At 36.6% G+C, this 14,073-nt stretch overlaps 1 protein-coding gene across 3 annotated transcripts in view; it reads left to right on the forward strand.

The window, feature by feature from the left end:
* LOC150090678 (kinesin heavy chain-like) overlaps positions 1 to 14,073 on the forward strand; it is a 400,102-nt gene that overhangs the window by 226,504 nt on the left and 159,525 nt on the right. For all 3 annotated transcript variants that reach the window (XM_090372178.1, XM_090372181.1, XM_090372188.1), the window contains exons 14-16: positions 1,373 to 1,522; positions 10,514 to 10,609; positions 12,767 to 12,862. In XM_090372178.1, the coding sequence (XP_090228304.1) occupies positions 1,373 to 1,522; positions 10,514 to 10,609; positions 12,767 to 12,862 (342 nt within the window). The remainder of the gene's footprint in view (positions 1 to 1,372; positions 1,523 to 10,513; positions 10,610 to 12,766; positions 12,863 to 14,073) is intronic.

A 14,073-nucleotide genomic window follows, 5' to 3' on the forward strand; every position in this document is an offset into this window, starting at 1 on the left:
ATTTAGCTTTATCTGAGCCGAAGCTTATAACTTTACTAAATATTGTTTGGTCACAAATTCGTTTATACAGAAAAATCTTTACTTTATACAGAAAAAATCAGTTATCCTAACTTCAGAATTTGCTTCTTTTTGTAGTTAAAAGTTGGGAAGAGAGAGAGAGAGAGAGAATGAAGAAAATTATTCTTCAGAGGAAATATGCCAATCCCCCCCCCCCCAGATGTGCAGAGCAGATATTTCTTTATGCATAAAGCGGTGTTTTTTCAAACTGCAGACCATGATCCATTAATGAGTCATGAAATCACTTTAGTGGATTGCATCCAGCATTGCATATGTGTTATATATATATACATGCATGTGTATACTGGGTCGTGATGTTAAACGTATTTCTTACTGTGGGTCACAGAAAAAAAGTTTGAAAATCACTGCACTAAAGAAGATATTTATTCTAGTGCAATGAAAGTTTAGTTTTAACTATTTAAAAACAATTATACCCAGTCTGAAATTGTCCTGACAATCAGTTCTGACTATGGGTTGTGGTGCGGAGGGATGGGGCCTCATCTACCATCTGTTATTCCACTACCGACTTCAGTAATATTTCAGAAACTGGAATACCTTTTCAGCGGAAGAAACATTCTGACTTAGCATTTGTTGCTAAGTTTCTGTTGTTTCTGTATCTGTTGATAGTTGAAAGCTTCTTGATGCTAATGTTCAAAAAAAGTGACAAGAATTATTATAAGAAACTATAGTGCTTATGTTGCAAAAGGTGAAAGTGTAAAAATTCAGCCATTACAGAAGAGTAAACAGGTTTGTTGTATTACGCAATTAACAAATATATTCTTTTATCATCAGGTCCAGTAAAAATCACACTTCCATTGTGGGACATGAAACAAGTCTCTGTAGTATTTGGTCCTCAGTTGTCGAGTCCTGCAAATATGCATGGCTTGTATACCCTTGTTTATGTGCATAGTGTGTCAGTGCAGATATTTCATTGTTTTGAATTCTCCTGTATTTTGAAAGAGTCGGAATCATTGAAATATAAGTACTAATATATTAGTGATGCTAGCAAGAAACATCAGTAAATGTTTTTGTTTTCAATTGTTTCTTTATTAAGGCTACCAGATATTCCTCATTTTACAAATTCATTAATATCCCAAGTAAGTTGGGGGACACAACCCTATATTTATATTATTATTTTTTTATGGGAAAATTTTTCTTGTTTAGCATGATTTCAGTTTATCTGATTTTCCAGGAACTAGTTAAGGGCGCCGATTGGAGATATTGTATTAGGATTTTTAGTGAGATTGTGAAATTTTTGTTCTGTTATATTAAATTTTGTGTAATGTTATTCTTAAGAATAATCATCTTTTTATAGACCCATTTGAACTCTTTTCGCAATGAGTTACAACAGATGAAAGACAATAATTTGCATCAAAAGAAGAGGACCACAGAACTGTTAAATAACTTGTTGAAGGATTTAGGAGAAATTGGCATGGTGCTTGGTGGAAGTATATCTGATATAAAGGTGTGTGTTATTTGTATTATATTACTTAATATAAGTTATTTACTTTATTTATTTAAAATATATTTTAACAGAATATATTCTGTTAAAAAATGGCTCTCTTAAATTATTAAACTTTGAAAATTGCAGTGCAGCAGCAGCAGCATTAATACCTGAAATATGTTTGATAATAGTGAACCAAAAGTTCCTGAAATGTATTTATAAAATAAATTACTCACCCTGGATCTTATTTGCCACTTTAGTAGTAGTCTCCTTGAGAGCGGAAACACAGATTCCAGTGCTTCTCCCATGATTTGAATGCATCCTGAAAGTCCTTTGTCATAGTGATTAGCACCACATGTGATTCAGTTTGGATATCCTCTACACTGTCAAATCTTTGATCCTTCAGCTTGATTTTCATTCTTGGGAAGAGGAAGAGAGGCAAAGTCTGGCAAATGGGGGGGGAACTATTGTCATGTTGTTGGATGCCAAAAACTGCCACAGCAAGAGATGTGTGGGCTCGCATGTTGTCATGATGGACCCAGTTCTTCGTGCGACACTTCTCTGGACATTTTCCCCTGATGGCTTCCCTTAACCACCTCTGGACGTCACAGTAGAATTTTGCGTTGATGGTCTGACCAGGAGGGACCTATACCTTATGGATAATCCCGTCAATGTCCGAAAAACAGATCAGCATGGACTTCACATTGCTCCTCACTTATCGGGTTTTCTTCTGTCGGGGCGAAGATGGGCTCTTCCACTGGCATGATTGTTGCTTGGTTTCTGGGTCATACCCATATACCCAACTCTCTTCACCAGTGACAACCGTAGAAAAGAACTGTTTGATCACTCCTGGCCCTTTCGTGAAGATCTCTGTTAACTTCGATGCTATGCTGCTTTTGGTCTTCACTCAGTAATCGTGGCACAAACTTGGCCGCAATCCTTCTCATGTTCAACTCGTCTGACAAAATCCATTGACACATCCCATACAATAGTCCTACAATGCCACAAATCTTGTGGATGGTCTGCCTGCGGTTTTCCGGATTGTCGCCCGAACTTTTGCAATATTTTTAGGAGTGTTGCTTAATGATGGATGCCCAGAGCGATTGTCGTTATCAGCCGACATTCGACCATTTTTAAAATGGTCGAAAGCTTAAAGCATTGTCACCCAAAGCTTGTTTCAACTTCTTATGGGTTCATTAAGAAGGAAATAAAACTGGAAGCAAGAACATTGCTCTCTCACATCAGCCATAGCAACAATCGCAAACTACGTGAAACACACCTCCAAAGCACTGCCCATAAATATTCAATGACTCTATCGAGCCTGACACCACATGGCACACTGATTAACAAAGGATGCATGCAGTGTTACCTAGCGTCACAAGTCCATACTAGGCATAGTTCCTGTGCAACATTCAAATTTCGAGAATATTTGGGTAGCTCGTATAGAACATCAAAGAAAATTACTATTACTTCAGGGATGAGAAGCTGGAGGGAGTCCACAACTTAATCATTTAAAAAAAATTTTCTAAAAAAAAAAAAGTAAAACGTGTCTGGATTGTTGACAGGATTGATTTCTCTAAAGCAAGCAATTAATATACATGACATTAACCTGTGTTAATGCCACAATTAACAAATAAAAAAAAAATAATAAAAATAAAAAGACTCTTATACCAACTAAGCCATTCACTCACTGTAAAGTCTAGTTTCTCTTCTGCAAATATAGGACAGGACATGTGAAATGACTTTTCTGAACAGCATGGAGCAACTTCCAGGGCTTATTTTGATTTGTATCATTAAATAACAACTTGTCTTGGCTTTTTGTCTTAATTTAATTGCAACGATTGACTGAAAGTGCAGATGGAATACCCCACTTCATAATGGAATGCCAGAGTCCTTTTGTCATCAGTCCTTTGCTAGTCATTTTTATTGCCATTCTCACATGTATACCCCCAAGGCGCCTCCGTAGCCAGGTGGGAAGGAGCAGCAGCGTGTAGCACACACTTCTTGATTAGACTGGAGTTCGAGCCCATCACCACCAAATATGGAGGATGCGGAAAGGTCAGGGAATGACCACCCCATATCCCGGAGTAATATGGCCTTAGTTGCTAATGCTACTAAAAACCAAATAACAAGCAAACAAACATGTATACCCTCTGTTGTAAAATTAATGCACTATTAGACCCCTACCTAAAATACAGGTACTCACAACTGCAAAACATTTCCGGCCTATTTGAACTGCAACTGTTCTACTAAAAGTAGTAGGGAACATTCCCATGCTAAGGCCAGAAGGTTGCATGTAGAACCCTCCATTAAATGAGATGTAGAAGAAGTTTACCACCATACCTCTAGAGGAAGCCAAAACATGCCTCCTTGAAGCAGCAGACAGCCACATCTATCTTGGATATCCAAGGCCCTTACCAATTTCAGAAATATTAGATCTCGTAGATCTTTCAATAGGAAAACCCTGTTTTTCATTTAACAGAGGGTTCTACATGTAACTTTCTGGGCTTAAGCGTGGGAAATGCCTTCTCTCCATTCCATGGCAGAAATATTTATGTCAAAATTAGAATAATTCCTGGAAAACTAACCTAAAAAAACAAAATTCTGCAGTAGGTGTGTTGAATAGCAATCTGGAGCCATGGAACAGAATACCTACAAAAAACTTTTGAAGCTCTTTTCAACCATCATCAAAAGATCAAATTCAAAAAGAAGATATAGAAAACAACAGCAGCCTTCCTTTCCTGTTCACCAGAAAACCCCCAGAGCTATTTATGGAAGTTTACTGGAAGCCTACAGATGCTGAGATAATCTTAAACTACAAATCCTTCCATTCCTTCTTAAAAATCGGTGTGCTCAAATCCTTCGTCCTCAGAGCATACAGAATTTGTAAAGAAGAAAACCTCTAACAAGAACGCCAAACAATAACCAGGCTTGCCTTCAAGAATAGATTTTCTCTACAGGTTATTAACAATAGAAAACATCTCCAAGACCTGCACACAACCGCAACACCGGGATAGAAGAACCACCATATGCATGGAATCGTTACCTTTTTCAAGAAAGGTAGCGATTCCATGGCCTTGGTTAAGCGGATCCTAAAACAAAGCCCAATAACCCCAACAACCCTATAGGTCCTGTTTATAAAATAGACTGTAGGTGTTGGGGTACATACATAGGAGAATCATACAGAAGACTCAACTGCAGATTAAAGAACGTAAAAAAAATGTACAATATGGAAGAATCCTAAAATCTGACACAGCCCTATATGCATTCCAATGTGGTGACGCATGGGACTTCAACAATACTAGAATCCTTTCTACAGACAACCAGTACAACAGACAAAAATTTAAAGAAGCCCTTCATAAAAATGTTCAGAGCCTCATCAATTAATAGAAAACAAGGTATTGAATTCAAACCTCAATATTTCTACCTATTCAAGAAAAAGAAAAAAGAAAATATCCCCCTCCAGACCCCTAGAACCAGCCAGCCTGCACAACTACCACAGATGATCAGAATATGGGGGTAAAGTTCACCATAGGCTTCTGCTCCAACAAGAACTACTGGATCCAGGATAGTAAAAGTTGGCATCTTACTATTGTTTAATAGATTTAATCTCTCCCCCATAAATTAACTGTTGGCAGCATCTCTTGCCAGTATGCACATAAGGTTTTGGAGGCATTGGAAAGCAGGAGTCTGACAGCAGGTAAGAATTTTATTTTTATGTATGTTTATCTGTATGTATGTATGTATTTATTTTAATCTCTGTTTTCTAGTGTAACCCAAATGGCAATGTAATTAAAAATCCTTTAGACTTAAAATTCACAATTAATATTTATTGGAATACAATTAATTACAAATGTTCCCAGATTGTAACCCTTTCTATTTTCTATCCCTAACAGCATGGTCTGATGGGTATCAGTAAGATGCCTGAAACATCACTTTAATTGTATGTGGTTTGAGCTATAAGCTTAATAAACTATATTATTAATTTAATGTGATATAAGACTTGTTATTAATTATAGTAATTAATTTTCATGGAAAATAACCTCGTAACGTCCTTCCCTAATTATATTAAATATTCTTGTACCCTTTCTATTTGTGTATCCCCTCTCTATAGAAGTATTCTTTCCTGTTAACTTGCACAGACTATACTAAGAAAAATTCTACCCCATGCTCCTTGCATAATCTCTTCAGGGCCGAATTGATTGACAAGGCTCTCATGTACCTGTCTCATATCATGTTTGGCAGAATTGCAGACACTTTCAAAAAAACAATAACTCGTGATTTTTTTCTCAGCATTGGCCTGCACTTGCCAAGTAAATTCTCAGGTCTCCTACTCTTAATGTCATTAGTGCCAACGTGTACAACAATATATTTTGTGCTCTTAAAAAATGATATTGCTCTACCATCAACATTTTTGCCCCTGCAGACATACCCTGTTCCTATCTTTTTTGCGCAATATATTCCTGTTTCCCTGATAGTCATTGACAATAACTACCTCAAGACCCTGAATCTGCTAACTAATGCATAAAAAAATGTGTGTATATATCTTCATTGCATCCTTTCATATTTTCCTTGTTGTAGCACGATAGAATGTTCCCAACAGTGGATGGGGAGAGAAGAGAATGATGAATCATAGTTTAAGCATGCAGAAAGGACGACCAAATATGCTAAATTACAATATGTGTTATTTCAGTTTGTGACTTTGTCTCCAGTTCACATCACTAAATGACAGCTCTGTGTGGCCGACCGGGCTAGCCGGGTGGGTAAAGTCCCTGCCTGGCAACCCAAAGGTTGCGGGTTCGATTCCCGCCTTGGGCTTGGATCAAAGTACTACAAAAACCTTGGGAGGTGCATTATGGCCACAGAAGCCTATGTGCCAACAACTACCAAAAAAAAATTGACAGCTCTGTAACATGAGACAGAATTGTGCAGTTTAAATGATTTAGCATTAGCATTAGTAGAGGCATTTGATGCAAGAAAGCAAGCTTATGCAGCATCAGCCAAAAAAAAAAAAAAAAAAAAAAAAAAACCACTTCCACTTCACCCCTCTGTTCGTTCAAAATACCTGTCCAGCTGAGCCTTAAACTTATTTAGGCTATCAACTTCCACGACAAGGGATGGAAGTCTGTTCCACCAACCAACCACCCGCTGGCTAAAGGCAAATTTCCGCACGTCTATCCTACACCTGTCTTTCCTCAATTTGAATTTATGCCCTCTCAGGTGATTATTGTGAGCGAGAGGAAGAATCCCATCAGCATTGAGCATGCTCACACCATTCAAGGCTTTATACACCTCTATCAGATCACTGTAATTTGCAAAACGTAAGCCTTTCTTCGTAAGAGCACCCTTTGTTCCATTCACTAATCTTGTTGCTCTTCTCTGTACTCGTTCCAGCAGCTCTACATCCTTCTTGAAATGAGGCCTCCAGACCTGTATACAGTACTCTAGGTGTGGCCTGACCATTGCCTTATACAAGGGAATAATCACCTCCTTATCCCTGCTAGAAAAATTCCTATATATCATTGACAATACACCATGAGCTACTCTTGCAGCCCGTCTGCACTGTTCAGAGAACTTCATATCTGCCTGCACAACCACCCCCAGGTCCCTTTCATTCTCTACCACTGTCAGTGTAGTACCACAGAGTTGATACGTTGCTCTGGGGTTGCTGTTTCCCATGTGTAGTACTTTACATTTGTCAATGTTAAACTTCATTTGCCACCTCTCAGCCCATCTGCTCAACCTTTCCAGATCCTGTTGCAGCAGCATAGTGTCATTAGTGTCCTTGACAACCCTGCCTACCTTTGTATCGTCTGCAAACTGAGACATTAAGCTTGATATACCATCATCAATATCATTTATGAATGCAGAAAACAATAATGGACCCAACACTGAGCCCTGAGGGACTCCACTAATAACATTAGTCCACGACGAGCAGTGTCCATTGATTACCACTCTCTGTCTTCTCCCCCTCAACCACCCCTTTATCCACAGCAGCAATTTGCCTCCAATGTCACACTGCTCCAATTTGTGCAGCAGTCTTCCATGTGCAACAGTATCAAAAGCCTTTCTAAGATCCAAGTATATAATATCAAAGTTATTCCCTGCATCCAGTTCCTTTGTGACTGCATCATAGTATCCAATCAGATTGGTCAGGCAAGACTTCCCCTTAACAAAACCATGCTGTGTCCGAGCTATAACTGAAGTCTTGTCTAAATGATCCTGCAGTGCTTCTTTAACTAGTGCCTCCATTAATGTTCCTGGAACAGAAGTTAAACTCACAGGTCTATAATTACTTGTGTCAGCCTTTGATCCTCCTTTGTGAATTGGGGTCACATTTGCACATTTCCAGTCTATAGGTACCTCCCCTGAGTCCAAGGAAGCTCTCATAAACTTCCTCTGCTGCCTCCTTTAATATAACTAGATAGATCCCATCCACCCCGGGTGCCTTTCTTGTGTTTATCTTCAACAATTTCTCCTCCACTTTACTCTCAGTTATTACAAGATTCTCTAGCTTACTGCTAGAGTTGAATACACCTCTGGCTTTCCCCTCATTAAATAACTCCTCATGTATGAATGTCGATGCAAAATATTCATTTAGTTTGTTAGCTACCTGAGCAGGATCATCAACAGTTGTCCCATCGATATCAAGTGGACCAATCTGATTCATCCCCTTCCTTCTAGAGTTTACATAAGTAAAGAACTCTTTACTGTTTTTCTTTGCATCCCTTGCCAAAGATTTCTCGTAATCTGCCTTCGCCTGCCTAACCTCCTTTGTAACTTGGTTACAGATCAACTTGTATCTGTCATAGGCTTCTGTGTCATGTGTTAATTTGTATGTATCCCATGCATGTTTCTTCTCTGCCATATGCCTAATAAGTTCATCTGACATCCATTTAGGCCTAAACTTTGAACAATATTTCTTAGTTGGTATGTAAAGCCTAGTAGCTTCCAAGATAAGTTCTTTGAATGCTTCCCATTTTGCATTTGCTGTTGGCATCATCATCAGTTGGTCCCACTGTATAGAATTTATATACTGTCTCAGTCCATCGTAGTCGCCTTTACGAAAGCAATAACCCTTCCCTTTACCCCTAATGGTAGTTACCTCTTTGAGTAAATCCCTCTTCAGCACACTGTGATCACTGCCACCTAGTGGTTCATTTATCTGCAGATTCTTAATGCATGAAGAATCACTGCTGATAATCAAATCAAGAGTATTCCTCCCTCTAGTTGCCTCCCGAACATGCTGATGTAGAAAACAATCATCCAATAAATCCACAAAAGCCTTTCTAGTGTGTGAGTGACCAGCCCCCAAATTCCAGTCAATATCTGGGAAATTAAAATCTCCCATTATAAGACTGTGATTTACTGGCCCACTCTATTTCCCTGTACAGTTTCTTATTATACTCATCAGAGTCATTAGGCCTATAGCACACTCCTACTCTCAATTTTGATCTCCCAATGCTTATGTCACACCAAACTGACTCGACACTGCACTGCACTGTCCACCGATGTCCACTGGCTTCACTTCCTTGGATTTATTTTTTTCTTAACTAATAGCATAACCCCTCCTCCCTTCCTATCCAGTCTATCCTTTCTGTAGACGTACTCCCCAAAATCCAGTTCTGCATTCCTTATATCTTTGTGACACCACGTCTCTGATATCCCAACAATATCTGCCTTTGATGTTTTGAGCAATACCTCGAATTCATCAAATTTATTTACTAAACTCCTAGCATTGGTGTACACGCAAGTATACATGCACCTATTTCTATTCTTAGCTACCCTAACACAACCCATATGTTTAATTGTACCGCAATGACTCCCATTTGTCTCTGAAATATCCTGCATCTTGTTTTTCATGCTTCTGCTCATTCCAATAGAAGCAGTGCAAGAATCTCTTTCACCTCTGCCAGTGGCTACTGTTAATCTATTTGTCTTTGTCTCCCCCCAAGCTAGCAGTTTTCCGACCCACCTAACACTTCCTCGATAGCATCAGCAAATATTCTTGCACCCTTTCTATTATATTTAAGTGTATCCCATCCCTGTAGAAGCAATCTCTCCTGTTAACAAGTACAGTCCAGGCTGAAAAAAATTCTACCCCTTGAGCTTTGCACAATCTTTCCAGGGCCGAATTGATCGACAAGGCTCTCATCTCCTATCGTGTCTGGGCAGAATTGCAGACACTTTCAAGTTCAACCCTAATTCACGGCTTTTTTTCAACAGTGACCTGTACTTGTTAAGCAATTCTGCCGGTCTCCTACTCTTGATATCATTAGTGCCAACATGTACAACTATATCACGTTTTGTGCCCTTAAAAGATGATATCTGCTCTACAACGTCATCAACCTTTGCCCCTGGCCGACATACCCTGGTCCTGTTTCACCTATCCTTTTTAATAGGTATAGTGTTTTTGCCCTGTTTAAAAGACAAATGTTTAAGATTCTTGTAGCTTTAAAATAATCTCAGTTCAATTGTTACATGTATGCTCAGCCTTCATTATATGTAGTTTTGACTGTTAAATATATCTAGAATTATTTACTTTAAAACTTATTAATTGCTTGTTTAGGATCTTACTCCATCAGATATATGGCTCTTCCACTGTTAATATTTATAAAATCCCTAGTTTTCTTGGATGTAATGAGTTTAAATGCTCTGTTATATTTTGATGTGTAGCCAGCATGAAGATTATTTACAAATAATCTTTATTTATAATTGTTTTCCTAGAATAACTTTGCTTCTATTTTTGTACATATGGCTGTATATTTAACATTAAAGGAACAGAAGGAGACTTAGTACCATAAAACCTCTTTTATGAAATTTTTATTTGGAAACTAGAAAATTCAAAAACAGTATTAAGGAAAAAAAAACTTTTGGCAACAATGTTTCTTATTGCAGGTTAAATTTGAAATTTGTAAAATTTCAACTGCAAAACCAGAAGAAAATTTCAGAGAGTAAAATTAAAATAAAGAAAAATGGTGATTTATTTACTGTTCTGAACATCTTTTCCAGTCTTCATCAGACAATCCTGGTAAGGTGGAGGAAGAGTTCACTGTGGCCCGTTTATATATAAGTAAAATGAAGTCTGAAGTTAAAGCTCTAACACAGGTGAGTAATTTGTATGACATTCCCAGTATCAAATTTATTTTATAAAAATTTGCTTTGTATGTTTTAGTTACATAGTAGCAAGATTATATGTAAGCTGTACCTGTTATAATTTCTACCCATTTTTGTGTGTGCAGGTACAAAACATCATTTTGAAAAGGTGAGATACATATCAGGTGACAATTGCTTAGAAAAACCTATCTGATGAGGATTAAGATAGCTATCAGTGAATGTAGATTGAGCAAACTACGATCCCCAGTGTGACGATAGGAGAAAATGAGATTTCATGGACTTATCCTAGCCTTTATGGAAACAACAGCACTTTTAAAAGCCTTTCAGTGATATCACAACTTAAACAACTGGATGAAACATGATTCTTGTAGACTTTAATTAGATAAATTTGTCAGATGTGTGACAAATTTTTTATAAACTTGTTTTTCAAATGGTGAATGATTAAGATGGTAAAACATCAGTCTTTTTCCTCTAATTTTGCTTCAATCTGTTTAACTGTCTGATCACAAACATATGGAAAACAAAACCTGTCATTTTTTTCATATTTTCTCAGTTGCATCTCACTGTAGACATTTCATCCTGATCCAGTTCAAGACCATGAGCTTTCACTGTCAGAAGGAAGAGTGAGTTGCAAAGCATAATGGTGATCAGATTGTTGCTCCTCACTCCATGTTTATTTACAGGCTATTCAGAGAAGAGGAAACATTTAGGATTTTTTTTTTTTTTTTTTTTTAAATCACAAAAACCTTAAATCAGTTTGAGGCTTATTATTTGTAGCATCACAAATAATGTGATATTATGAATAAGACATTAAAATTTTATTTTTTTTTCCATTTGACCTTTTTTTTTTTTTGCCATTTGACTATTTTATTTTTTACTATTATTTGTTTTTTTTTTTTTGTAACTTATAAAATAACTTCAGTTGCAGTCTTGATGCTCACTGTTTTAATTTGTTCTTGTCTCCAATATTTTCTGATTTATTTATTATATAATATCAGTAATTTTTTCAGTAATTATACCTGATCATATATCCTGATTTTGGATTGGATCATTACTATTATCTGTGGTTGTATGTATGTATTTATTTATCACCAGAGTCTCCCTTAGTTTTTGTCAGTAAGCTAAACTGCCATCTTCCCTTGCATACAGTCTATAAAATAAGAAATTGAACCACTTTGCTTTTTTAATTTTTCATCTTTCAGTTTTTATAATTTTTTTTTCTGCAAATACTTTATCATGATTTGATATAAAAGAATAAAAAAAAAAAAAACTTCTTGGCATCATCTAAACACAACATGCTCCCATCATGCAGACTTAAGTTTTTACTGGATCACTATTTTCCTAGTGCCATAAAATTATTTCCACTGGTGGTGGTGGTCAATTTGTATACATTGGTAGGGAGTTTCTTAAAAATTAAAAAATTCAACAAATAATCGATAATTATCAAACAAGTTATGTATACAAGTTATAAATCAATGTATGGAATAGTCCCCTCTGCTGAGGGCCAACTGGCTATTTTAATGGTTTTAATTGATTTATGACAGGGTAAACTGTTCTGAGACTATCTGCTCTTGTTTTCTTGTATGGAAATTAACATCTTTACTTTAATTATTTGCAGCTGTGTAGAACATGAACCTTACAGAGATGTGTTGATTGTAAGTTTTAATCAATGTTACTCTGTCAGAATGATGTGAAGTGAAGTATCTCTTGTCAAGGTTACAAATTATTTTCTTTCCAATAGAAGGTTAAATTTGATTAAGAGATAAGTTTCCTGCATTTACTAATTCTGACAGTTATATTTGCAAAAATGTTCAAATAGATTGATATGCAAAAAAAAAAAAAAAAAATATTTTTTAATACTTCAGAGTTTGGTATTTTTGGCACGTCTTTTGTGCCTAGTGATAAATCTTCTTCTGCACATCCTTATTTGCATTATACAGATAAGGTATAACATTTAGTAGTGTTATAGCTTACCTGTCATTATTCAATCCATTGGAAACATTGACTCTTTAAATGGCATAGTCTGTTATATCATCAGAAGGTACTAAACTTGAAATACCTTTATCTCTGTTAATGAATGAATGTCATTGATAAATTTTTTTCTAAAGAATTTAAATGAATACATATCATTTATTTATTTTTATACAGCGGTGTAGCCAACTAGAGGTGTTCCAGTCAGACTGCAACAAAAAAATTGAATGTAATGAAAAGGAATTAGCTGAATGCCGTTTATTAATTAGTCAGGTATTATATTTTCTTTGCTTTCTTTACTTATTATGTCATTTTTATTTATCTTTAAAAACTTACATAGTTCTGTGCCCAGATTTTTGATATGCTGACTTGAAAAGATGGGATTATATTCTATGCATTTTGCTTGGCAATATGAGACTACTTGGATACATTCAGTATAATCAAAGAGATGTAGTATTAACACGTTCGCTGCCGGTCACGAGGCAGCATGCTATCGTCAATAGCCCGGCACAGAAGGCGGAGACTATCGCCAGAAGCCGACTGTGTTTCCATAACGAAAAAGCTTGAAAATTGGTAATAAGGGATTGTTCAGTATATGACATTAATATTTAAGTGTCATATAAACAGTTTCCAAAAGATTTAGAGATTCACGCGCCAGCACGTGATAGGCACTGGAGGTCAAATTTGGCTTTAAATGCCGAATCATGCCCTGGCGCGTGACACAAAAACATAATAATGTAGTTTGTAAATAATAAAACAAAAAAACATGGTAACATTAAGAAATACATTTTATTTCATACCGAACCAGTACAGATTATAAATTCTATGTGTAAGAATGTTACTTATGAATAATTTTTGCACAATCTAAGCAATAGCCGGGTGATCCTTCACGAACACTGCAGATATAGATTGTATCCTTACGTTTCCCTTCAGAGTAGCAACGTTTGCATTGCTTCCTCAATATCTTTCCACCTTTTCTTTCTTCCCGTGGTTTGAGCACATGTTCCAGTTCAGGTACATCATGCATGGTATGAGGGAGATCAGATGGCTGTTTCAATAAAGATCTGATCACTGATAAACGGAAGTCATAAAGTTGCACCTTGTCATGTGAATATTTATTATAGATATGGTGTGCATTAATCATTATTAGTTGCAAAATATGCATAAATATTTTTGTAGGCCACCTAATGGTTTTCCTTTCGCAAGGATAATAGGCAAGCATTTGATCTTGCTTGTCAATGCCTGACATAAACCTATTATACTCAATTATAGGCAATGGTTTTGACTTCAGTTCGCCTCGTTTGTTCTGCATTTCCACCATATCATTTTGGTATTCTGTAGATATATAACTGACATCTCTTCTGTCCTTCCACTTAGCAATCATTACACCACGGGCACACCTTGATAAAGTTTCCCCTTTCTTCAGCTTTTTTTCTCGAACCTCTTTCGGAAATGTTTTCCTATTACTTCTGATTGTCCCAGTA

Source organism: Mastigoproctus giganteus, chromosome 1, assembly GCF_048544385.1.
Source record: "Mastigoproctus giganteus isolate SK-2022 chromosome 1, ASM4854438v1, whole genome shotgun sequence".
Taxonomy (NCBI): domain Eukaryota; kingdom Metazoa; phylum Arthropoda; class Arachnida; order Uropygi; family Thelyphonidae; genus Mastigoproctus; species Mastigoproctus giganteus.